The sequence below is a fragment of the Ascaphus truei genome, chromosome 10 (assembly GCF_040206685.1).
Source record: "Ascaphus truei isolate aAscTru1 chromosome 10, aAscTru1.hap1, whole genome shotgun sequence".
NCBI lineage: Eukaryota > Metazoa > Chordata > Amphibia > Anura > Ascaphidae > Ascaphus > Ascaphus truei.
In genome coordinates this window covers 21873385-21901337 of record NC_134492.1, presented here as the reverse complement: position 1 = coordinate 21901337, position 27953 = coordinate 21873385, and the positions used below count along the sequence as shown (strand labels likewise).

Here is a 27953-nt window from a genome sequence, read left to right as displayed (position 1 = left end):
GAGCTGCTGATCGATTCGTTCTCCTGTGATCGATCAGCAAACTCCTGCTTCCCTGGGTTCACTAAATGGCTGCCTTTCATTTTCAAATCACTCCTTCAGTCAGTGTAACTCAGCAACGACAATGTATTCTTATATTACTAAGGTAACAGGATCTATTGTTACAGTTTACAGCTCAAACTGCTGGGAACATTGGCAACAAATGATCACAAACAGGAAAGAGTTACAAATATCTTGCACTGCTTGGTAGTTATGCTGAAAACTGCTATAGAAATAAAAAGATGCTCAGTATAATAAAGCTGCAAACCAAGCCATATTCTACGTGTTGTTGTTTTTAAAAAAAAAAAAATCAGTTCTGTACTATGAGAAAATACTTGTAGCATTTTTTTAAAACAACTCTGAATTACATGTTTAATGTATTATAATGTAACAAGCATTTTTTGTTTCTATAGCAACCATTTACAAAGTCACATTCCCTTCCTATTTTGAAACAGGCTAAGGCACACCCCTTTTTGAAGCCTGCCCTCTCCCTAGCAGTGCACCAATTGTATCTAGTGACTGCCTGGTCACATGATCTTCCCCACAGAACTTTGCACCTTTGGTCTTCCATGGCACCGACAGCCATTTAGTGAACCCCCGAGCTGAATCTTCGCCAATCGATCACAGGAGAACAGATCGATCTGCAACTTAGTTAATTACTTGTCATTGTGTGGATTGTATTGATGCACATATTTAAAAAATGAAAAAATAAAAAAATAAAACCAGCAGTTGGACTGCTGCTTTAAAACTCATTAAAACTGGCATTAAGAGTTAAATTTTAAAAATAAAAAAAGGTAGTAATAATTATCTAATACTTGATTTATTTAAAAACACGTAGGATTTTGCTTGGATTGCACTTTTAAAATAAAGGAAAATGGTCAAACTTTACAAAACTGAACTTTTTTTAAGGCAATAGTCACCTCTTTTTAACCTATTAAAGCTGCAGTTCAGTCTTTTTTTTTTTTAATTTATTTTTTTTACTTCAATAGTTTCATGTGGGCAATCTCTAATTACCTAAAGAACTGCATAGCTGCCGGTCAATTCGTTCTCCGTCTATTGATCGGCAAAGTTTGGCGACATCTTTAAATATGGGGAATGTAAATCGTTGCTATAGGAACAAGCATGCTTGTTAAAATAGAATACAAGAAAATTGGTCTTTCAAAGTTGTTGTTTTTAAAACAGAAAATGCTAAAAGTATTTTTTCTTACTACAGAACTGATTTATTAAAAAAAAACACACATGCAGGATATTGACTGAACTGCAGCTTTAATGTGTCACCACCATTAGTGCGCTTTGGCCACGGAGCTGCACACTAATCAGAGCAGTGCCTTGCAGGATCCCCTGGCCCCCAATGGGGTTAATAACCCCGTATAGAGGTACAGTGTGCCAAGTAAAAGCAGGTAACTTTCATGTCCACCAGCCCGAGGTCCCCCCTTTAATATAGTAGCTATCCCTACAGCTTCACGTTGAGATGAAATTTCCGACTGAACTGCATTAGCGACACTGGATTTATAGCCGCAGCTGTGCGTCTTACCACTTAATTTTTATAAGCCCAGCATAAAGCTCGGCGGGGGGGCCCAAGGACTCAGATTTTCTCTGCTTAAAATATTACAGTGTTAGCACTTATGCCGGATACAAGAATGGGTTGTTGTTTTTGGGAGGGTGGGGGGGGGGGGCGGAGTACTTTCCCCCCTTTTCTTAATAGAGGGGCTTTTCTTTAATCTCAAGCCAATTTGCCAAGATGAAGCTGGAGAGGCGGTGGCGAGGTACAAAGTTTTTAATGCTATTTTCCCGCACTTTCGCATCATTCACGGTGTGGAACTTAACCCTCTCGTGGCTGAGGTCCAATTAGTTTGTTCCTTTGTGTAGATCTAGGGTCAGAGTTGGGCAACTCCAGTCCTCAAGGACCACCAACAGGGCAGGTTTTCAGGATATCGCTGCCCCAGCACAGGTGGCTCAATTTGTGGCTCAGTAATTAGACTGCAGACTGTTGTGGGTAGGGATTCATTTGCCTTGATCTAACACCTGTAGTTCACTGATACATACAGAGTGATACCCCTATGAGAATAGCACAAGGAGCGTGACATCAGAGGGATGTTTTCGCCCCACAATTGCAGCCCCTAAAAATGGAAAAACCTAATAGTAATCAAACTCCTGCAGGGGCGCAAAAGTCAGACACAGGAGGAGGTGATAGTCCTCCTAATGCCAAAATAAATATTAAATGGAAACATAGTAACAAATAGATGTTTCATGGATACATGTACTAATATAATAAATAAATCTACTAATAAATAAATCTTACATGGATACATGTACTAATAAATAAATCTACTAATAAATAAATCTTACATGGATACATGTACTAATAAATAAATCTACTAATAAATAAATCTTACATGGATACATGTACTAATAAATAAATCTACTAATAAATAAATCTACTAATAAATAAATCTTACATGGATACATGTACTAATAAATAAATCTTACGTGGATACATGTACTAATAAATAAATCTACTAATAAATAAATCTTACATGGATACATGTACTAATAAATAAATCTACTAATAAATAAATCTACTAATAAATAAATCTACTAATAAATAAATCTTACATGGATACATGTTCTGATCCATGACATACATACATACAGGTATCAGTCACTAACAAATCAAAGTATCTCGAACAGAGGTGGCCAACCCCAGTCCTCAAGGGCTACCAACAGGTCAGGTTGTAAGGATATCCCTGCTCAGTCATAGACTTAGCCACTGCTTGAGCCACCTGTGCTGAAGCAGGGCTATCCTTACAACCTGACCTGGTGGTAGCCCTTGAGGACTAGAGTTGATCACTCCTGGTCTAGTAGCTGGTGTTGAGCACAAAGAACAGCCCCGCCGACTCCTCAGCACTGCGATGTGTAACGATGTTTAAATCCCGGCGGTAACTTGTACGGTCACTTGTAGCGTTATCCTTCTCTGATAGCAAGACCTGCCCCAGTTAGCAGGATATATTGTAGTTCCAGAAGTAAAACAACTCAACCATGTAACACTTTTGGGCAAATTTCGGCACAGGAGCCTGTCTGCACAGTGCACTATAAATATCACAATATACATATAGATATGACAGTGCTAAGGGGCTTATTAGGCGCCTGTTCCTAACTGAGAAAGGAAATAGCAATGTTGCATTGATGAAAGATAAGTTATCAGGTTTTTTTTTGTGCGTGTGGTTTTTATAGAAATGTACAGTTTAACCCCTTTGTTGCCAAAGAGTCTGGAAACTTTACTATGATACTGTAAACGTTGATGAAAGACTGTCCGGGATCATTCTCACACGGGAGTGGGTTGGCAGGTGCTGCGCTGTCTCTGTACCGCGCGTGCAGCCGCAGCCTGCTAGAGAAGTAGAACGATAATGACTGTAGGCCCTAAACACTTTTGATCTGCTTCCCTGCCTGTAGGTCTTCGGTATGTATCTGCTCCTATTAATCCTGACAAATTATGACATACACATATGTAATGCAAACAGATTTATCATGTATTGAAATGCAGGGAGAGAGCGGAAGGAGGGGGGGGGGAGGCAGGGAGATGGGACGCTGTGGGCAGGAGAAAGCAGACAAGTATATTACATGGATAATGTATTTGACGTATTAATAAAACCAGCAGCATTGTTCAGTCCTGGGCAATGGGAAATGCCGATAAACTATGACAGATTACATATTGATGAAATCCAGAAGTTTTGAATCATGTTCGCTGGGCCTTTTATCCCATTGACTGACGGTAAATAACACCATCTGTCAGCACTCTGGGATCCGGGTCAGGGAGGCCAGTGTGTCCGTGTGTAAACTCAAGAAGAAAAACCCTTTTACGCATAGAAACGGCAGGTCTAGTGTGAGTTAGAGCAGCTGCCTTTTACCCTTAGGCCGCGTACATGTTTAGAGCTTGCGGGCGGAGGCGCGCTGAGGCGCGCTTCCGCTCGGCACTGAGCCCCTACAGCCGCAATGAGAGCGGCTTTAGTAGGGGCTCGCGTACGCTTCCGCGCGCTTGCGGAAGCGTAGGTCTTAGGGAAATTTTACATTTCCCCGCTTGCCGGCGCGCAGGGCCGGTCACGTGAGCGGTTCGCCCAATGAGGGCGAGTTCCGTGACGTCACTGGCCCACCCGCCGACACGCCCCCGACACGCCCTTGGACGGCGCGCTGTCTAAGGCCAGGGAAAGCACCCGCTTTCCCTGAGCCTCAGCGCGCCAGCAGGAACCCTGGCCGATACCTTACCGTTATTATATCAGATACTGTATACCAGGAGTAAGCCAACTGCAGTCCACAGGAGCCACCATCAGGTCAGGTTTTCACGATATCCCTGCTTCAGCACAGGCAGCTCAGCCTTGAGGACTGGAGTTGGCTACCCAAGGCCCTGATAGAACTCACATTATTGTTACATTGTCTCCCTTATAACAGTACTTTACTCCACATTCTGTAAAGCCCTTTCCCCCTTGCTTGAGAAGATGTCAGCCTCATCTAAATATAGAAAGCTTGAGAATGTTGCTACACAGAAACTGTTCATAGCACATTTGCGTCAGATGTAATTGATACATAAAATAGCAGTGTCTCCATCAGCATTAAGGAATCCCACTGAAACCAATGTGATTATTTGATCATTTGAGTGCAGTTCTGAAGCCGGTAGACTTTGGCAAATAGATCCTTAACCCCCCCCACCCATTTGTAATTGTATTACTTTTAGATTTTCATTATTACCAGCCTTTTCTATAAATTCTCTTGACTTGGTCAAAGGTAAAAATAAATAAAAAATACCTTTTTTTGATTAATATCACTCACCAAAGGTGCACGGGAAAATGAATCCTAATGTGACCTAATTGTATCACTGATTAAAACAAATGTGCACAACTTATACCGTAAGACAGCAGTGTGCAAACTGGGGGGCGCGCCCCCAGGAGGGGCAGGAGAATTTCATGGGGGGGGGGGGCGCGGGCAGTTACAAAGGCCCCGCGCTCTTCCCCACGGCATTTAAATGAAATGCCGGGGGAGGCGTGAGGGCTCTGTAACTCACTTACCTGCTCTCTGCCGGGACTTTGGCGACGTGTCGCCATGGCAACGCGCGTCAAACGACGCCGCGGGGTGACGTCACATGACCCGCGACGTCATTTGACGCTGAGTCATTGGAGACAGGGGGCTTGAACGCTGTGGCTCCGGCGCAGGGGGGCGCATCTCAAGAAGTTTGTGCACCCCTGCCGTCAGATATAAAAAGAGAAAAATACAGATACATTTACTGTACTGTAATTGGGAATATATCAAAGTACGAGGCAACAATCCTGCTTCTCACAAGCTGTATTGGAGCTGCAGCAGACGTAACTACAGTATTGATAAAACTTCAGATCAAATGACGGCTGAAAAACAATGAAAGGATTAACTCATTTCCTGCCACAACGCACACATCGCAGTGAACCTGTTAAATCTGTGTATTTCTTGCTGTCTATGGCTGAGATTATAGTAGGAGCGCCCGCTACGGAGTGCATGGCTTTGCGCGTGCCTATCGCTCCAGCGATCCCTGCACCGAGGTCGAGGCGTGGCAGACGTGTCACAAGGCTGGTTTGCCCTCATTGGCTGAACCGCTCACGTGACGCCAAACGACAAAATAATTTGTCTTTTCTAAACTTTGCCGTGCGGTCACTTTACATCGCTAGCGCGGTCGCGGGCTCTATGGGCGGCCTCATAGGGAAGAGGTCTGTTGTTCTCACCACGCGCGCGCTTTCGCGAGCACTTTCATCTCAGCCTATCGCTCTTTCTGTGGCAACTAGGTAGTTAAGAGAGGTGTCACCTGCAGTGGGAGACAGAGCAGACGGTGTGACTTTGTGCTGGTGACTTTCCCTTCTCTGCATCAGTGACTGTAAAGATAGATTGTAAGCTCTGTGGCCTCTACAGCAGGGGTAGCCAACTCCAGTTCTCAAGCGTTACCAACAGGTCAAGTTTGTAGGATATCCCTGCTTCAGCACAGGTGGCTCAGTCTTTGACTGAGCTACTGATTGAGCTACCTGTGCTGAAGCAGGGATATCCTAAAAACCTGACCTGTTGGTGGCCCTTGAGGACTGGAGTTGACTACCCCTGCTCTTCAGTCTTACTCTAATAAATGCTTATGTACAGGCGGTCCTCGGTTATCCAACGGCATCCATTCTCGAAGTAGCGTTGGATAGTGAAACCGTTGTAAAGCGAGTCCCATGTTAATCAGTGGCGGTGAGCGTCGGATAACGCATTCCGGCGTCGAAAAACGGTCCTTAGGGTTGCATTGTAAAGTGAAACCTTTGTTAGCGAGGACTGCCCGTATAAAGTATCCATGGGTTAATTCTGATGCCGTTTGGTTCTTCTGCTTGTGGCCCATGCGTTACTGCTGCAAACGTTACGCTGGCATAATATTTATTCACATGTGTTGGTGATACGGTGTGCCAGACGTAAGGGGGAGCAGAGAAACAGCACAACCCTCTAGCAGTGTGCGGCTGTTCCCTTAATGTTAAACAAATATGGGATTCTTCGAGACGGGGGTGGGAGGGAGCGCAGTGAAAGCACTGCTCTCTGCAGCTCATTAAGCACAGCAATAAAATATTAATAGTTATTGTCCCTCTATTTATTGGTAATTATCCTCCTGGAATAAAATCTGCTAGTCCTCAGAAATGTCTTTTAAGCAGCAGGTTTTTTTTATTATTCCAGTATTAATAAGTGTGCATTAAAAAAAAAAAAAAAGGCGTCTTAGTGGCAGTGATCTCCATGTCCTGCTGCTGTAACCTCCCATGGCTTCCGGAATGCGGCACCTGTAATAAAGCAGGCGGCTTTTGATGTTGCAAGAAGGTACTTAATTATGTCACCTGCTTGCAGTTTAGCTGTAGCAATTTGGGCGACTCCACCTGCAGTGCTGGAAGGCATGACCGCCATTCTATGCAAAAGGGGCATATGGCAACTTCAAGCTGCAGCCCTGCAAAGAGAGGGAAGGCAGTAAGCTCAGCAACACCTTTTTTATTTTATTTTTGTTAATACTAGCTTAACCATTAATGCTATATTTAAAGGCGCAATAGTACTGTAGCCCGGTGATGCTCAACTCTTGTCCAGGTCGGTTTTTCAGGATATCCCTGCTTCAGCACAGGTGGCTTCAGCACAGGTTTCCAGAATATCCCTTTAGCTTTAGCACAGCATAATGGCTGAGCCACTGATTGAGCCACCTGTGCTGAAGCAGGGATATCCTGAAATCCTGACCAGTCGGGGGGACTGGAGTTGAGCCCCCACCCCCCTGCTGTAGCTGACACAAAGTAATATGCAAAAATTGTTCAGCTGCTTTGCAGGTTATACTGAAGGTGCAATCAAGTCAAAGGGCTCACCCATGCAATTACTCTGCCCCGGTGACTGTTGTGCGGGCAGAGCTATGAAACAGTTCAAAATCCATATAGGAGTCCATCTTTATTCAGACCCACACATTATAATCTTGCATTCCAAAAAAAATAAAGTACTGGAGGATGTACGGGGGAAGTGTGGGATTAGGATGAAACTGTTTTGGCAATGGTTATTTGTAGAAAACAAAAGAATTATTTGGACTGGGTCTGGGACACTGATGACATGTTATTGTCTATATAATCCCTGCTTAAACCTTCTCTGCTCCAAACAACTTGCTTTATACGATCCAATAGTTTGGGGGAAGGGGATATTAAACATGTTTCCATCCTGATGAGCCGCTTACTTTTGACACTTAATCCAGCTGTACTGTATAATAAAAATAAAAAGCAAACTTCCATCTTAAGCTCATTAGCTTGCACTTTATTTACAATTCCTTTATTGTAATTACTGCACAGTGACACTTAGCGTCCGCAATTACAGGCAACAAAAATGACTGGCATATTATTAGCAAATTGCACTTGACAAACACAGGCCGTATTTCACGCTGCTTTCCGTACTTTCGCTGCTAGCACCTATTTTCCGCCTTGATAAATAGCCCTGTGAGTGTTTCCCATTATCTGGAGAGAAGATCGTGTCTTGTTTAGTACTGGTTTCCAGCGCTGAGCTCAGGGGGTGTCATTGCGTTCCCTTCCCCCCCCTTGAGTGAACATGCTAATAAATGCAAAGAAATGAAATGATCCATCTCTATGTGCCCTCCCCTGAATACCTCTACCCTTTCTCACTCCCTCCCTATTTAATCAAGACCCTGTCACAGCCAGCAGCAGGATGGCACTTTGGTGAAGAATCTGTCTGCTAAAAAATGTTGTCATTCCTATTTCCTAGTTATCAGTCTCCCTTCTCTCTCTTTCCCCCCCTTCCCCGCCTCTCTTCTCTTCCTCCTCCCCGCCGTATGTGCCGAGATTAACGCAGGATCATAACGGTGTGTATCAGTCCCCGATAAACCTTATCCATTACCCAGAGATGCTGCAGGCCTGTCCCTTCTCACCTCCCCCATTTATCATCTTTAACTCTGACAGACGCACGCCGGGGGCCTTCAAATTTATCTCGCCGGGCCCATTGCGGGGACTATCCGTCATAAACAGACGAGATGGGGAGACAGGAGCCGGGGGAGGGTAGATGGGGTCCTGACTGCTTATAGTGAGGGGAAGGGGGGAGTGGGTGAAAGAGGCAGGTGAAGGAGAGGTACTTTTTACCCACCGCCCATCAGCAGGAGAAATTAGGCTATCAGTCTTGGATGGCATGTGCTGATTTACTCTCCGGGTGTAAACACAGCTTGGGCAAAAATGTGTCTATAAGAAAAACATTAGAACCTCATCTGACATTACTCGCCCAACAGAGATTGATAGATACGTGTGGTGATTGGCAGGAAGAAGGTTGACATGTGGCTAAGATTAAATTGACAACAGTGTCCAGTGTAGATTTTTTGGGTTCCCGGCAACTGTGAAATTAAAGAAGAGATAGGGATAGGTGGGTATTGTGACGTTAAGGGGGTAACCAGGCTATACAATAAACGTTAAGCCCATCTGGTTATACCTGAAACCGTGGGGTCGCTGGCAGCTACCCAGCACCATAAGCCATGGGCCATGTAACATCACATGTAAAGGTTTTTCCACTTTTCATGTTCCCTGTGCCCTATACTCATGAAACTTTCTATGTGTAAGTTATAGATGGGATATTTGGGTAGAAATGCAATTGTTTTGTTTGCAGGAGTTCGGGCGCCAAAGATACCGTTAGTCCCCTAATTCCCCCTTGCGAACAGGCATGATTTGCCAGTACGCGGGTTGTATTACACCGGGGCTTCCCAGTGTCCCCCAGACTCCTGGTTTTTGAGGCCAGATATCCCAGTCCTATTTCCCTTACAGTCACGAGTCTCCCCAGCTGTTCCCATGTATTAAAGTATGTTTTATCTCATTTGTGATTTCACTATAAATGTCTATTCAGTCAGCCCGGGCATCCATATGGGCGCCAGGAAGTCTGGATAGACATCGGAGTTCAAAGAGGAGACGGGATGTTGAGAGGTGTCGGGGTGTGAAGTGGCCGGGGCAGGACGGAGTACAGAGTCCGGAGAACAGAGACCCCCTGCGGGGAGGACACTCTGGTCTGCCAGACTCAGTGGAGACCGCCCAGTAGGTGGCAATGGGTTGACTGGGGGAAGCGGCAGAATGTAGGCGCGTTTCCCATTGGTCAATTCATATGTCCCGCACACAGGGCATCCTTAGCCGGCTTGGCACGCCCCCTGCTCTGACGTCAGCCAAAGGACGAGCCTCTATTCCTATTGGCTGGCGGCAGGGAATTCCCACACTCTGATTGGTCGCACCTCCTTCCTCCTTGCTGAACCTAGCTCAGCGGAGGGTATGTAAGGAGAAGCCCCAGTCAGAGAACCAGACGAACATATGAATACATTTTCATATGTATTATTTTTGAATGGTATGCAAATGAGCAAAATGGGGTGTGATTTATGCACTTTTGGGATCCTCCCTTCAGCACAGTTATTATATAAAGTTATAGCAAATATATAAAGTGCAAAGTAGTTTTTTTGTCTTGTTAAATAGTAGTTACTTTTCTTATCACTAGGTAACAGCTAGTATTAAAATCAGCTCAAACGTGTATGAATCATTTTATATATATATATACAGTATAAATAAAGGTGGCACTGTGTGCTCATTTGAATGTCATTTCCCAGAATCCCTTGCTGCAGTGGTAGCACTGTATGCTAGGGTTGATAATGGTGAAAGGCAGGGTTGCAGACCTGTCTAAGACATGTGAATGTGCTCACAAGTAATATTTTTATATGATATATATATGTTATAGTTATAGTGCCAACAGTCTATGCAGCACTTTACAAAATTACAATACATGGACAATAAAGTATAAACAATGGATATAAGAGCCACAATTAAATGACAACGTAAGGCAAAGTGAGACGCTGCCCCGAGGAGCTTACAATCTAAGATGTCTATTGGGAGACGTAGACACATTTAACAGTAAACGTGCATGTCAGGTAGGTCACGTGCACCTGTAGTTAATAGTGTAGGTGTAAAGAAGATGCTTTTTTTATTTTAATTTTTTTAAAGAGGTGAATTTTCAGTCGGGTTTTATAAATGGAAAGAAAAGGTGCATGAAGAATACTAAGTACTAGAGCATTCCATCGGTAGGGAGAGATTAGTGAATAAGGTATAAGGCTTGAGAGGGCTGTAGAGGTAGAAGGTGCAGAGATGAGACCTCTTTGGGTCGAGCGTAAGAGACGAGTAGGGGTGTAACGAGAGATCAGAGTTGGGATATATGGAGGTGCAGAGCAGTACAGAACCTTAAAGGAAAGGAGGAGAATTTTGTAGTTTATACAGAGATTAATAGGAAACAGCAGAGAGATTTCAGGAGGTCGGACGCAGACACGTGTCTAGAGAAACAGGAGCTGATTCTAACGAAACGTCTTAATATCCTTTAATTTCATTTCACTCTCAGCATGGTAGGGAAAAAATTCTTAACGACAGCACAAACTTGGAAAAATATACTACTAAAAATTATCCTAAAGTGCTGTGTGGAAAGGTGATCATTTTTTTTCTACTAAGCTTTATTTGAAGACTAAATGGAGCACTAAATGAGTGTGTATCAGTAAAAGTGCTGATTAGTTATTTGTTTCTATGATAAAGCTGATATTCTTGCATCTTCTTTTGAGTTTCAAATGCAATTACCCTTCTTTACCAGCTACAATACCCCATGGCTTGGTGATACCTGATACAGTGTATGCTGCATATCAGGGGTGGCCAACTCCAGTCCAAAGGGCTACCAACAGGTCAGGTTTTCAGGATATCCCTGCTTCAGCCCAGTTGGTTCAATCAGTCCCTGCTTCAGCACAGGTGACTCAATCTTTGACTGAGCCACTGATTGAGCCACCTGTGCTGAATCAGGAATACCCTAAAAACTTGACCTCATGATGGCCCTTGAGGACCGGAGTTGGATATATATATATATATATATATATATATATATATATATATATATATATATAATACTGAGTTAAGTTATGGTGAGTAAAAAAAGTGACAAAAACCCTCCACAGGAAAGCAAATATGCAAATATAGCTGTATGCTCATATATATATATATATATATATATCCCTGCTGTATATATATAGATTACTCCTTTCTTTTTGCTTGCTGTTGGTATTTGTTTTTTGTGCTGTAGCTCTGTGTCCTTTTCTCTCCCCCTTTCATCTCCCAAGCCCATAGATTTAGGTGCTACCAACTATTGTGATTTCTCATTAGAAAGTGTCATGTTAAGCTACAGAATGCGCACATCATTATTAATAGAAGAGTCTGGCACGCTAGCAGTAAAAGAGTTAACCTTGTTCTACTTGAAGTTCAATGCCCGGCTGGATTTTATTTGCTTACGGTAATTAGGATGTTATTTCGGCCGCACAGTCTCTGGGCTTCAGCACTGTGATCTGTCCTCTTCTGAATACCAATGGATTCACCTCCCCCCAAAAAAAAAATATTATATATATATATATAGATATATATATATATATATATATATATATATATATATATATATATAATTTATATATATTTTTGTGTGTGTGTGTATATATATATATATATATATATATACCATAATACTGAGTTAAGTCTTAGGCAGGTCTGCAACCCCGCCTTTCCCCATTATCACCCAGCATACAGCACTTCCACTGCAGCAAGGGATTCTGGGAAATGACATGCAAATGAGCACACAGTGTCACTTTTTGCCTCAATAACCATTTTTAACATGGTTCCCTATAGGCTTAAGCTTGCTGCATGGTCACAGCTTTGAGCACAGCCAGGGTTAAGGTGCATACCCAGAAAACCACCCACAGACAGCTGTTTCGACCTTGATGGGTCTCATCAGTGTGGGGTTGATTTTAACTGGGAATCAAGAGGGGCTATGGGATAGGCTATACCATAATACTGAGTTAAGTTACTCACCATAACGCTTCTCGCTTCTCGGCCTTTTGGCTAAGATCAAGTGTAGGGTCTGTCCTGTGAAGGACAGACCTAAAAGGGTGCACTTGGTCCTCTGGTCATGGCCGGGAAGAGCGGATATGTAGCCCGGGCTATTTTATCACGGCACCCCAGGAGTGGTTAACCTGGTGGAGTCAAGTGTTGCCACACGCACTTCGACTTTTGCACGGATAAATTTGCACACCCCTACATTTTTCTGCACTGGCACCCCTTATCGCCTTCCGCTGAGGGGTTCGCCACTATTTTTTTTACCCGCCAGGCTTCCGGGTTTGGCGTGCACTTGTGCCCATTTTGTTGTTTCGTCTGAGCACTTCCTGCACTGCATCGCACAGCGCACTGGAGCACTCGCACCATGGATTGTGTTTTTTTATTTTTGGGTTATCAGTCACCTAATTTTCTTCGGAGAATGCAAGACTGTATGCTGGTCGGTGGTCGCCATTCCTTCGGGAGAAGACTGCGGTGGGCTAGTAGGCGTCAGCCGAAAGCCCTAAAGACTTGGACCCTCCTGCGGCGTCTGCTGCACTAGGAGGGAACAGGATGGACGTCGGATTCTTCGGATGACGACGTCGGTGTAACATCAGGACTTTTCCTGGCCCTTGTGGCTGAAGAGGACTGACCATGTCATGGACTTGCAGCTCTCCGGAGCCTATAGTCACAAGTTTTGCGCACCTGGTCTCACTTGACCATGAGCACGGTTTTTAGAGGTGAAATCACTTTTTCACCACCCGGGCTACAAAAAAAAAAAAACAACTGTCTGTGGGTGCCTTGGCCCTTTGGCTTAGATCAAGGCGATATGAATGCTCCTCTCGGCCTGCACAGCTATGACCAAATGCAGTAGCATCCTATCTGGTGCTTCAGTAGGAAAGGTCTGTGGCAAGCATTTGGCCCTCTAGCTCGTTGAGAGGTGGTGTCCAGGCCCCAGACCACAGAACCCCTGAGCCTTCGGGCTAAGGGGGGATGGCATTCGAACAACCAGCCGTTCGGGGCTGGAGTGCACCCGCACAACCTTCAAAAGAGGGGAGATAATGCGAACTCCCTTGCGGGCCTCGGGCCAGAGGGAGGAAGAGACGGATGTCCTGAATCCTAACGGAGGAAGGCATCCATGTCCCTGGAGACCTAGGCTTTCGGGCTGAAACCTTCAGGGAAACTGTGCAGTGAGGGCGGGTTTGACTTCGGTTGGACAGTCCAAGGGCAAGCTCCCTATCCACTGAAGTGGACTGGGACCCGATGAGCGAGAGGGGCAACCCTTTAGGGAGGAAAAAAAACCCAGCTGTCTGTGGGGGGTTTTCTGGGTGTTTTTTTTGTGCTCAAAGCTGTGACCATGCAGCAAGCTTAAGCCTATAGGGAACCATGTTAAAAATTGTTATTGAGGCAAAAAGTGACACTGTGTGCTCATTTGCATGTCATTTCCCAGAATCCCTTGCTGCAGTGGAAGTGCTGTATGCTGGGTGATAATGGGGAAAGGCGGGGTTGCAGACCTGCCTAAGACATGCAGGTGAGCATACAGCTATATTTGCACATATATATATATAAATATATATATAACCTCTCACCATATTTCTGGTGGGGAATGAAATGAATCCTTTACTCAGAGACTTATCATTAATAACCCTGATCATGATGATGAGCCTTCTCATTGCTAGGGAGAGCTGCAGAGTAGTTACAGGAGTAATGTGACCATTTTTATTTTCGTTTAAATCCTTTTTTATTTTCACTTTGCGCATGAATTTGCCACATCAGGCAATATCATATCTGTGTTCTGGATAGGACAGTCATTTTGATCGTCTCTGCCATTTACCAAAGTCTTACAGGGACACCTGCGTAAAAAAATACTTGTATTTATTACAACCGAATGTAGTCAATGTGGATCCATTCTGGAAGAGTGGTGGGGCACCATTCCACTATTTCATTAGGCTGTGGAAAGTATAGACACAATTTATTTTTCTTTCTTTGCTACAGTGTTCCACTACGTTGGAAGAGACGGGCACAAAGGCTGTTACTTAAAGCTGCAGTCCAAGATGACGTTTTTGTTGTTGTTTTTTTTTTTTTACATTTTTTACCCCCTTTAATATGTGCAGCAATACAATCCACACAAAGATAAGTAATTAGCTAAGTCGCAGATCGATCTGTTCTCCTGTGATTGATTGGCAAAGATTCAGCTCAGGGGTTCACTAAATGGCTGTCAGTGCAGCAGAAAGGAACCAAGATGCAAAGCTCTGTGGGGAAGACACTAGATACAATTGGTGCACTGCTAGCGAAAGGGCAGGGCTCAAAAAGGGGTGTGCCAGAGCCTGTTTCAGAAGAGGAAGGTGATGTGATTTTGTAAATGGTTGCTATAGAAACAAAAATTGATTGTTACATTATAATACAGGAAAAATTTAATTGAGCGTTGTTAAAAAAAAAAAAAAAAAAGATGCTACAATTATTTTTTCATAGTCCAGAATTGATTTATAAAAAACCCCACACATGTAGGATATTGGTCGATCTGCAGTTTTAACGCACAAAATCTAGACTCTCCTTCCATTTCTTTATAACTATGTGACCCTCAAGAGTTTTTCTTTCTTTCCTTGGTGAAAGGGATACACTTATATTTCTGTGTCTCTGTGTTGCCTATAGCAGAGGTGAAAGGTTTGATCAGTCATAGTGTCTTTCTGTCTCTGTCGTGAAGAATGGATCTTTTTTTGTGCCTGTCACTGTTACCTTGTGTATGCTGGGATAAACTTGATGGGCCATACGTTATTTCTGTCTGTACATGTAAGAGATGTGTGCAGAGGTACATATGATGGAGACCGATTTTGGGTGCAATTATATCTTGGCTTTATTGAGCCTGTTCTTTTATCCAGGCAAAACATACAAAAACAACAAATTAACAAACCCTTATCCCTTTGTAAGGGCTAACTTACTTCCCCAGACCCTATCTGCAGGGCTGGTGGGATATTTCCATTACCAGCCTATCGCCCCAAAGTCTCAGGAGGTACCTTAAGCAGGTGGCCCTCCATGTCCGTCTCTGGCAGGTTCCTGTGTCCTCTGTGTCCAGGAAATATAGGTGTCTGCGTGTCTTGATCTCAGCACAGCCTTTGTGCTCAAGACAGTGTTTGTGTGCAGGCTTCTCTGCTCTCCTTCTGTCAGCCCAAATGTGAGCTAAGGAATCTCTCCTGTTTCTCACATCAGGCTTTTCTCAGAGTCCTAATCAGCCAAGTGGAGTCTGGTTGATTGCCCGTGTGCAATTAACCATCTCACTGCTGGATTTAGAGGCAGTTTCTCTCAAACAGTGATTAATCCCTGTTACAGTACGTTACTATGTTACACTGATGTTGTAGATACAAGATTAGAGGTCCCACTTGTTCCTGCATAGGGTGCTTAACAGTGAGTGAGAGAAGACGGCAGAGGCTCAGTGAGAAAGCCCTGCCTGATCCTCTGATTAAACAAAGGGCTTCTGTCAACATGTGTACAATTAAGTGATATAGACTTAATTACAAAGTGTTGGATTGGGTTCTGATGAATGAAAAGGAGCCGTGCTTCTCCTGTGAGGGTGAGCAGAGCAATGCTGTGCTTCTGCCGAACGCTCACAAGTGGAGGAGCCTGGACCTGGGGAGGAGGGGGTGTCACTGAATGATAATCGATTATCCATTTCTCAAAGTCATTTAGCCGCCTGGAGGCTCAGGCGAAAGTGCCGTGACAGGAATGGGCATTCTGTATGCGTCCTCATGTACGGGCTGTGAGGAGGGAGAGGTGACAGAGCGAGCGTTAAGAAGGAATGGGGGGGAAGGGAGGTGGGTGCAGACGAGTGACCTAGCAGGAAATAGTAACACTCAAAGTATCTTTTTTTGTTGTTCGTTTTTGTTTTGTATCAAATGAGTCTAATTACAAGTGGTGACAAATTCCGTCTGATTAAGATTCTAGTAGAAGGAATCTGTCACCTCTTGTAATATATAAACCAGGGTGCCGTGTCACCCAGGTGTGCCTCAGACTAACCCTAAGGGTGCCCTGTGGAAAAACTAATTACAATGTTATTTTCGTGTATGAACCCGAATGCTGTAATGTTATGTGACCCTACTACAAATGTTTGTATTTCATCTAAAAAATCAGAAAACCTGAATTTTACAATGACATTTACAAACACTAAACACTCATTTTTGGTGGAAAAGGACATTGTAGTTAGATACTTATTTTCAATTTCTCCCCAGTTTTATTGGTACTTAAATAAATGTGACAACAATTTAAATGATGGGGTACACCAGAAATGGGATCATCTCCATAGGGGTGCTCTGTAGACAAAAAGGTTGAGAAACACTGATATAAACACACACAGACATATTACGAGTTGCGATAAATGGCTTCTGATGAGAAGAAAAAAACTGCAAACCTACATTAAATTTAAATGTACATTTTAGATATAGTATGTCATAGATATTTATACATGCAATGTATGTATCTTCAAACACTTCACACACACACACATATAATATATATATATATATATATATATATATATATACTGTATATATATACTGTATATATACTGTATATATGTCATCTTCAGCCCTTGTCGGTCCATTTCTGGGTGAATGATTTTATTTATATATATATATATATATATATATATATATATATATATATATATATATATGCAACATACCCAGTTCTAGTTATAAGTAGTTAATATGCTGCCTAGTGCATATACCATATACTATATATAAATAAGATCAATACAGTATAGGCATATATACCAAATTTCACACATTTGAGAAAATAATGTTTTCCAATTTAGCAGTGACACCAAAGGGGGCTGGCTGTAGGTTCTCTTAACCTCTTCACTGCTGGAGGAGCCTAAAATGGAATAAGACTGAAATGGACTCGCAGGCTCCTGCAGCAGTGAAGGAGTTAATGGACTGAGTAATTCTCACTGCAGAGGTGTCACAGGTTCTGTAGGCTCCATCTGCAGAATTGTACAAACACCCCCAGCCCTCTGCTCCCCAAAGTCTGGACTTCTAGTTCTTTTTTTTTAATGCAGTTATTTTAGGGGTTTTTTTCCAGCAGAAATCAATCTAGTGAAGGAGTTGGGAGGAGCAGATAGAACGGGGATCTGTGCTTTGTATGTTACTCTGGTTGTAGATTTAAGCAACAAAATGTATTGTATGTGGATGGTGGGTAGAATCTATCAACCACTATTATTACAACCACTGGAAATGTTAGAGGCATTAGAGTCAGATTAGCCCCTGCACTGCCTATGGGGCAGTAACACATTGCAGAGAATGGAGTAACTTGCTCATGGGCAAGCACAAGTTGAATTTGACCCCTTCTAATGCCTAGTACTCAACTCTAACAGTTTTTTAACTTTTTTTTTTTGGTTAAGGAATCCTATAATTATATTGTAAAATTCTGAGGGACCCCAACCCTCGCTAATAGCGCGTCTGAGATCACATGTATTGTAAGGAACCCCAACCCTCTCTAATAGCGTGTCTGAGATCAGATGCATTGTAAGGAACCCCAACCCTCTCTAATAGCTTGTCTGAGATCAGATGCATTGTAAGGAACCCCAACCCTCTCTAATAGCGCGTCCGAGATCAGATGCATTGTAAGGAACCCCAACCCTCTCTAATAGCGCGTCCGAGATCAGATGCATTGTAAAATCTCCTGTATTTGGTACAATTTTAAAATGACCTGTAAGGATGCCTGGTGGAGAACCCAAGGGCTCCTAGGAACCCCTCTTGAGAAACACTACTCTAACCAGTAGACCACACTACATCTCTGTGTGAAGTAAACCAGGGGTGGTGTTCTTATAAAAAATACAGGACCCAACTATTGCACAGAAATGTCACGTCCTGCCACGTGGGCTTCCATAAGTAGCCTTTGAGTGCATCTCCCACTGCGTCACTTTCATACAGGTGGCACTGAGTGGCCGGCACTGGGGACATTACACAGCTGCTCACATGCTCTTTGAGGACCCTATTTTTGTTGTACCCCTGATTTACACTCTTCCTCTAAGTCAGGGGTTCTCAACTCCGGTCCTCAAGAACCCCTCAACAGGTCAGGTTTTCAGGATATCCCTGCTTCAGCACAGGTGGCTCAATCAGTCGAAGACGGAGCCACTGATTGAACCACCTGTGCTGAAGCAGGAATATCCTGAAAACCTGACCTGTTGGGGGGAGGGGGGGTATCTTGAAGACTGGAGTTGAGATTCCCTGCTCTAGCCAAACCTGTTTGACTTGTTTCTTTATTGCTAACTGTTATTCCCATGCAATAGTAATTAAAGCAAGTACAACATACAATATACATTGCATTTCATGTAATAAAAACATTAAACTGGCTCATATAAGTATACTAAACAAAACGCCTCTGACATGTTTCTTGGCTTCTCAAAGGGCTGTAAATGTTGGTTTTAAACATTTCTGTTCAACCCTCTTGTTCTTGTGCTAGAACTTTGTCTGCCTTCCTCTTTTTCTCTCTGTTGTATGTCATTCGTTCATCTATTTCTATTAGACTTCTTCCTTTATTGCACTTTCCTTTTTTGTCTCTCACTAAAGTTTCTATTTTTTCACCTTCTTCCCCTTTTTCACTCCCTCTTCCATCTCCCCTTTCTGTTTTTTCACTCTCTGCTAATCTCTATCTCATTCTGTCTCTTTAATTCACAATTATTGACTCCATCCCTTTATTCCTCATTGTTCTATTTGTGTCATTCTCACAAACATTTTCTTCTTATATGATCTCTCTCTCTTTCTCTCTCTCTCTCTCTCTCTCTCTCTCTCTCTCTCTCTCTCTCTCTCTCTCTCTCTCTCTCTCTCTCTCTCTCTCTCTCTCTCTCCGTCTTTCTCTCACTCCCTCTCTCTTCCTAATAATTTCTCTCGGTCTCCTGCTCTCATCTCTCTCTCTCTCTCTCTCTCTCTCTCTTCTTCTCTTCTCTCCTCACTCTCTCTTCTCTCCTCACTCTCTCTTCTCTCTTCTCCTCACTCTCTCTTCTCTCTCTCTCTCTCTCTCTCTCCTCTCTCCTTTGTCCCCCTCCCCTCCTCTTCCAGATGCCAAAGTTTTTCTCATCCTGAATTCATTGTCTTGTCAGCCTCCAGTTAGCCGTTGTGCGTGAGAATCATGAATCACCCGTTGGGCCGCTACCATACTTTAGCAAAGACAAAAAAATTGCACTCCATCACGGTGTCTCACGGCTTTTAGTGATATCGATCAGAACTGGTACCCTCCTTTTCTTTCCACTCCTCATCCACCCACCGTCCCCATCCATTTTATCTGAGGCTCTTGAGTGTACCATCTTATTTTGTACTGCCACAAATGAAAGGAATATCAGCAGAGGCTGAAATATATGTATCCTGACTATTTATTTTTATTCCTCTGCTTCCCCTTTTATATATTATTATTATTGAATCGGTGTAGATGGGCTAAAGTCCAGTGACAGCTGGTTGACAGGATCCTCATTATAGCTCAGGCAGTAATTGTGATGCATCTCTCTCTCAGCCTTTTAACTTGCCTCCACCTCCCTCCTCCCTCCCCTTACCTAATTTATAAAGTGATTGCACAGATTCTCTGAGTTTCTTAAATTATTACCCTGTACAATCGTCTCCCCCTACCCTACCTCTCTCTGTACTTCGCCCCTGTCATTATTATTGCAGATTTCTGACCCAAAACTTACATGGGAAGCCGGGGCTAAAATGCAGCTGGAATATTAGGAAGCACTGAAAGTCTGGGGTTTGGTTTTTCGGATCCCATCCATAACATTTGTATCCTGTAGGTTAACCCCTGTAGCGCCAGCATAGCACTGCAGTGTATCATATCTTCAGTCAATTATGTATGGCTTTGAACCCCCTACAGTGCTAGAGTGTGGGGCATCACCTTTTAAAGATGAGTTGCCAAGAAGAGGAGGAAAGCAGGATTCTGCCACGTGAGATGATGACATAGTCATCGTTTAAATATTGGTGCAATGTATGCCTGAGTTATCTCTGGCATAGTCCTGCAGTCACTTAGGTCTAAAGATCACTTCCTTTTTGCCAAGGCTGCACAGGAGATGCCATGTCTTCTTGAACACAGGACACAAGCAGGAGGTGTGAACGCCTTAATATGCTTGGCTGGGAACACTCGCATTTCTTACAATTGATGCAAAGGCATAGTCTTGTGGCAGCCTGCACCACTCCCATCTGTTGGGATGGCATAGTGCCTTACTCAAAGGCTGGTTGGACACATGCCTCCATGTAAAGCTGCCAGACAATCATGACTTCAACAGCCAGCCAGCATGATGCATCTTTTGTCACGTATTTTGATTGGATGCCCTTTTACTTTTACCCTTTTTGCCATGGGAAAAGGCTGGCATGTCAACACTGTATCACCCACAATTACTACTGCAGGATCAGCCTCAAGTAGGTTGATGGTACCCAAGAGGTTCTGATGTCTGCCCGGTTCCGGGAGGTAACTTGCCTAAACCAAAGCTAGAAGTCCAGCACCTAAACTATAATCTCCTGGATTCACTTTGACAGAGAAGACATTAACTAAAGGCATAGCCATCGTTAAGATAATACCTACAGATTGCATGTGCATCTGGATGTTATGCTACCTTGATCACTTTCTCTCCAATCAGTCAAAGTCACTACTTATTGCTGTGGCTGCAGGCGATCATATTAAATATACATACAATAATAGATTTTAAGGAATGCATTAACCCCATCCATGTTGGAGGGGGCTTAATGCATTTAAAAGGATGCTGTAGAAGGGAGCAGAACCATACTGTAAAGGCAAAGGGTCCAAGGAATGGTTTAGTGCTCTACAACCCTTGCCTACATCTTAGCCCCTTCACGTGTCATGGTCAGTGTCACATATAGACCCATATATACTATGCAGTGATATTCCTTAAGTCCTCTTCTAGTACTGAAAGACATCTAAAAGCTCATTAAGTGAATAGACCATAAGGTGTATTCTGGTGTCGGCAGCTGTCTCATAGAATAGCACCACGTATTAAATATGGAACATTATGTCAAAGATTATAACCACAGACCATGAATTTGGTAAATCAGGCAGTGGCAACGCTACTAAAAGGCACCTGATCAGGAGCTTCCCATGCTTCCTAATCCTCTGTCCTCAAGAAAACATGAGGAATATGTAAATAAAACCAAGTCTGGATACATTTGTCCCAGGGCAGGCGTGGGACCAAAGCCGGTGCAAGTAACCGTGGCCAATGGACTGAAGGAGGCCCTTGTCAGGGCCACAATTTTACTGTCTTTTTTTTTTTTTTTACACTTTTCCTTGGTTTGCTTCATGTAGCGGTGCCGGCGCTGCCGCTAAGAATTCTGGGGTGTGAGTTTTCACTGCTATGCAGCTGTGGAGCAGGAAATAATTGCCCACCAAATCCATAATACTGCAGCAGTGGTAGGCTATGGTGCAGAAAGGGGCAGAGGGGTCGTGAAAACATTTGACCCAGGGGCCCACTCTTCTTCCGTGTCCGTCCCAGGGATCTGGAGCCTTCTGTTTTCCATGGTCTCCCCAAGCAGACAACGTCCTGTGTCTCTTTGTCTCAGTAGTGGTATTCCATGGCCTTCTGGAAAGACATTTTGCACGTGAGATGCTACTTTAAATTGCATTGTACAAAACATTCTATTGGATCTTATTACATGGTTTTTAAAGCACTTTCCATCCTGGGGTGCCGCTATTTAAGGTCCTCTGCTTTGACATGTAAACTGCCTCCATGATAAGTGCTCTGTCATTAGCACCCTTCCATTAGCCAGCCCCGTCTCCCTGCCTTACCAATAGCTGTCATTGTAGACCCTCGGCTTAGCAATGTCTGTAAATGGTCAGACCAGTCTAGTTTACTCAAGAGCAAACAGTGTTGAGCTGTTAGAAAGCTAATTTGAGATACATTTTCCCAGAGATGTAACAAAGGGCCAGGTTATAAACTTATGTGTCACCCAGCAAGTGACACAGAGGACAGGATAATAATGGGGCTTTTACCGTTGTTTATTTCCATCCTACCCCCCTGATAAAGGCTGCTGTATCTACTGTCTATTAATCATGAAGTCTTACCCTGTTTTAATGCGCCACTGAGTTATTAAATGCCATTTCCTATGGCATCTCACTGTAGAAAGCGCACAAATATCAAAACGGAAAAGTGCAATGTCCTTAAAATGTTGCAAAATAACTTGATAAGTGTAAATTCTTTGAAATTTAGATCAAAATCCTGATTGCAGGGAATTCACAAATATGGCAAAAATTGCAATGGTAAATGTAAGATTTTCAAACAGCTCCAGTTTAATTTGCAAACGAAACTAGAAGCATTTTCCACATCCACACTGCAAAGTGTGTGGGAGAAGGAGCGGCTCAGTGAGTAAAGACGCTGACTGGCACTGAGTTTGAAGCAGGGGAACCTGGTTCAAACATAGATTGTAAGCTCTATGGGCCAGGGACCTGTGCCTGCAAAATGTCTCTGTAAAGCGCTACGAAAAACTAGCAGCGCTATACAAGAACATGCTATTATTATTATTATTTATTATTATTATTGTATCGTCTATATACTAATGGATCCATCAACCCCAAATGTACATTATGACATTTTGAAACTGCATAACGTTGGCTGCTCATTATGGCTGTAGTGCTAATGTTATTGATGAGCAGGTTTCAGAGAGACAGGCGACCCGATGGGCAATAGATTCCTGTTGTCTGCTTTGCACTACTACGGCTCTATCGTGGGATGGAGACACTCCGAAGGTTCCTTCTTACTTAGTCATTGTCACCCTAAAGTGGGACATACAGAAAACAGTGTCCTTATTTTTTGAACGGGGTAACCATAAGATATCAGGAAGGGCTTCTAGTTTGAAAAGATAGTGGATGCATATAACAGCCTCCTAGAACATATTGAGAATTTTTATTATGCATTGGGTAAGCACAAGGAACCCCTAGGGCAGGGGTGTCAAACTCAGTCTTCAAGGGTCACCAACAGGCCAGGGTTTATGGATATGTCTGCCCTAGCACAGGGGGCTCAAACAGTGCCACTGATTGAGCCCCCTGTGCAGAAGCAGGGCTATCCATAAAACCTGGCCTGTTGGTGACCCTTGAAGACTGAGTTTGACACCTCTGCCCTCTAGGTTATGAAAAAGATCATAAAACCTCAGGTCTAGTGGCATATTGGGTATTCTTGTAAGAAAGGAAAACAAGCAGAGGTGGTGTGGTCCTTATCTGCTGTCAACTTCTATGTATCTGTGTCTACTTAGGCTACGTTATTAGCCAGTTGGCAGAGCCAAGGGTATCATGTACTCATCTCCCCCTGTCCTCTAAGCAGAGAGACCGGGCATTGCACAGGATATCCTCTCCTTCTAAAAAGCTGCTTGTTTATTTAGGAAAGGGCTAGCCGTGCGACCTTATTGTCCCATGCCGGAGGCTGTAGCTATAAATAGTGCCCCCTGGAACCTCTGTGTGCTATTCCTGTCTCCATGTGTGAAGGGTAAGTCCAGGTTCATAAAGAACCGCTATTTCTGCCCACCCTCAGATGGCGCTGTAAAATGCTCCTTGCAGACAGTTGTGGGCTGCTTTGTGCTCGGTGTTTGGCTGAGCAGATAAACGGAAAGCCGAGATTTGAAAAACAAATTCAGCTTCTCCTTCTCTCTTGCCAAATTCTCTGACACTTTGAAGCAAACCCAACTCCAGAATTTCAGATGGGTTTGTATTGGTACCTTGGGACCTTATCAAAGCTGTTACAATGTCTCTTTCCAAGACAAAGCCACGGACACATTTAACTTGTCAGAATATGTCACTTGAGTTAGCTCTTCCAGTTGCTGCATGAACTTGTGCATCAACTTCAAGCATCTTGTGGACGGATCACAGAACTACGAAGTGGCAGAATTCATGTCTCGTATGTAATTCTTCCATTTGTTGTAGTGGTTCTAGGCATAAGCAAACTGAGCCAGTGCTTGGGTCCCCAAGCAGTCCAACGCTCCCTAAATCACATGGATCTTGTTTCTTTGATCTTAACCTTGGATTTGTGCATGTAATAACCACTTCACCCCAAGCTTTTTAATATGTTCTTTGGCGCAACTGTCCGCAAAGTGGATAATTATTATCTTCATGAGTACAAGGATTCTACTCATCAGTATCTTCAGTATTAGGTGATACCTTGTTGATTTGGACTAACAACTTTGCGACTGGACTAACACGGCTATTTCTACTTAACTCTATCAGTATCCCAATCCTTTGATGTTGAAGACGCACAGAACACATTGCGCTCCATGCCAGCTGAGCATAACATGACACAGAGGGGGGTGGCATCGGTATGATATATACAATGTAACTGCTTCACCTCTGTCATGTTGTCTGAGGCATGTGAGCAACCTTTAAACCTGAAGGTGAAAAACAGCATTACACCAGAGGCTGAACATTATGTTAGAACTGTGCATAAAACTGCACAGGATTTTAAATGTTGCTCTGTGGTGCTTCCTAGTGACCAGTTTACTACATTGCAAACTCAGGGCGACATCGGGTCAAAAATATAGGCAATTCTGGTCCAGATTAACTAAACTGAGCTAACAATTTAGCCCATCGTAACACCCAATAAACAATGCGGTTGTTTTGTATGTATGTATTTCTTTATTTATATAGCGCCATTAATGTACAGCAATAATACACGGGACATAATAATATAAATAACAGATAATGGGAATAAGTACTTCAGACATAAAAGTAGCATTAGGAAAGGGAGTCTCTGCCCCGAAGAGCTTACAATCTAATAGGTAAGTAGGAAGAATGTACAGAGACAGTAGGAAGGTGTTCCGGTAAGTGCGTCTGCAGGGGGGCACGGTCAATAGTATCAGCCACGGAGCTACCCATATGCTTCGTTAAGGAGGTGGGTTTTAAGATGGGTCTTAAAGGTGGATAGAGAGAGTGCTAGTCGGGTATTGAGGGGAAGGGCATTCCAGAGGTGCGGGGCAGTCAGTGAGAAAGGTTTAAGGTGGTAGAGGGCTTTAGATACAAAAGGGGTAGAGAGAAGACATCCTTGAGCAGAATGCAAGAGTCGGGATGGTGCATAGCGAGAAATTAGGGCTGAGATGTAAGGAGGGGCAGAAGAGTGTAAAGCTTTAAAAGTGAGCAGGAGAATTGAGTGTGTGATATGGGATTTGATAGGAAGCCAGGAGAGGGATTTCATCAGGGGAGACGCTGAGACAGATTTAGGAGAGAGCAAAGGGATTCTGGCAGCAGCGTTTAGATTGTAGGGGAGACAGGTGAGAGGCAGGACAGCAGGAGGTTACAGTAGTCGAGACGGGAGAGAATGAGGGCCTGTGTCAGAGTTTTAGCAGGAGAGCAACAGAGGAAAGGGCGTATCTTTGCAATATTGCGGAGGAAACAATCACAGGTTTTAGCTACATTTTGAATGTGAGAGGAGAATGTGAGGGAGGAGTCAAATGTGACCCCTAGGCAGCGTGCTTCTGATTCTGGGTGTGGGAGGAAATATGAGGAGCTCCATTTTTGACATGTTAAGTTTAAGTCTGCGGAGGGCCATCCAGCATGATATAGAGCAGAGACATTCAGAAGCTTTGGTCTGTACAGAAGGTGTAAGATCAGGGAAAATTTGTGTGTCATCAGCATAGAGGAGATCTTTGAACCCAAGAGATGTGATAAGGTCACCTATCACCTAGAGAGAGTATGTCAAGTGGAAATGAGGTCACTGATCTACAGTGAAATGGTTAATTGTGTCTGAAATTAGTTTCTATATACATAGTGCTTAATGGGGAGCTCTCCAGCATTGAAGGAGTTAATTTATGTGGCTGTCTTTGCTCACATTTACAAAGCCTTCCAGTCCCACGCTGCAGTACTCACGTGTCAGCTGACCGCGTGGGTTGCATTTCGAGCAGCTTTGTTTTAGCATCAACGTTTTAATTAGCAACTATTTGCATTTTTATAGCATCCTTCAAACAAACTGGTTTGAAAATCGCTTTACGCCTGTTCCGCACGTGTGCGCGTGCAGCCAGCTCTGCAGTGGAAATACAGGCAGCATAATTATGAGGCTCAACACAATGTGTTGCAGACGCCTCACAAAATACGCTCTCCATGAATTGGTGGGAGAGAGAGTGAAGATACTGACTAAACCAACAAGAGGGGATGTGATTTTGAAAGGGACAGAGATAATGAGGATACCGCCTAAGATAATGTGTTCTAATGTAGAGATTTACTCCCCCCACCACCACTTCATTGACTGCAAGTTTTCTGAACCTGTTTGCTGTGATAAAATAATGTCACTTAATGTGAATTTATCTCTCCTTTCATGCAGGCAAAAAGAAGGTGGCTCTGTTTGACAGCCAAGCCCCGATCTGCCCCATATGCCAGGTTCTGCTGCGTCCTGGGGAGTTACAGGAACACATGGAACAGGAGTTAGACAAACTAATGCAGCTGAACATCAGGTACGGGACCTTGTAATCACTTGCATCTGTCCATCCTCTCACATTCCGGTGACTGCAGGCCCTGTGAGCCAGTCCTGATTCATGTCTCACTTAAATGTGCTTTTTTTTTTAGAGGGGGGGGACACGTTTGTTTTTTTTAGTACATCGTGTTTTATAAAAAATATATATTTTTTTCAATGATAATTTTTGTCAATTTATTTATACATATTCTGTGATGCAATCCAATGGGAGGGCGATGTGTTATTTATAATATAATAAAGGCTATACCTTATTCAGGGGTGCGCAAACTGGGGTGCGCCCCCCTCACCCCCCCAGGGGGGGAAAGAAAGAAGTGAGCATATTTCTATGACATCACACAGAATGAGTAATTATACTGTTATACATCACTTTATGTTCCATCCTGTTTAGTGATGATGTAATCAGTGCAAGAATATATTATTATTTTTTTCAAAGCCACTGCACATGTTTAATACGTATGTTGGGGGGTCTGAGTTTATAGAAAAGACCCCTCTTTCATTTTTTCCCCCCTCCCTCTGACATCCAGTATGAATGTTTCAGACAGAGAGTGTGTAATTGATGGCGTAATTTGGGTTCCATCCAACCTAATAAAGAGCCACTGCAAATTAGCGCACCGGTTTAAATGGAGAGTAGCAATTAGCGCCGACAGAAACCCATCAAGGAAGTGAGGGCCAAGGAGGGAGATGGTGAGAAGGGACATGGAGGGTGCAGCCTCTCGCAGGCCTCAGGATGGGAGGGTGATGTTAGCCTGGGGTTTAATGGGAAACAGAAGGAAACCCTAAATCATAAACCGTGACAAGTTTCCATTGTGATCCAGCTGACAAATGAAAAAGGATGGGGTTATTCCTTTAACTAACCGCGGCAGTTAAAGAGGCGAGAGACAGGCACTCGCTAAGCGACTGGCCTGCTGCAATCAGCCCCTTAGCGAGCCGAAGGAAGAATGAGAGGTCTCTATTAATTATTAAATAACGATCTGGGCTGCACCATGATAGATAACATTCAATCTATTCCATGCATGGAGGCAATTGAAGCTAATCTCCAGCAAAGGGCAGGGCTCTTAGTCACACTCACAGGGGTGTCTTTT

General features: G+C 43.5%; 1 protein-coding gene across 5 annotated transcripts in view; it reads left to right on the top strand.

Moving 5' to 3' along the window:
- Window positions 1-27953, top strand: part of RNF220 (ring finger protein 220) — a 204761-nt gene that overhangs the window by 96508 nt on the left and 80300 nt on the right. For all 5 annotated transcript variants that reach the window (XM_075616195.1, XM_075616196.1, XM_075616198.1 and 2 more), the window contains exon 3: window positions 26722-26851. In XM_075616195.1, coding sequence (XP_075472310.1) covers window positions 26722-26851 — 130 coding nt within the window. The remainder of the gene's footprint in view (window positions 1-26721; window positions 26852-27953) is intronic.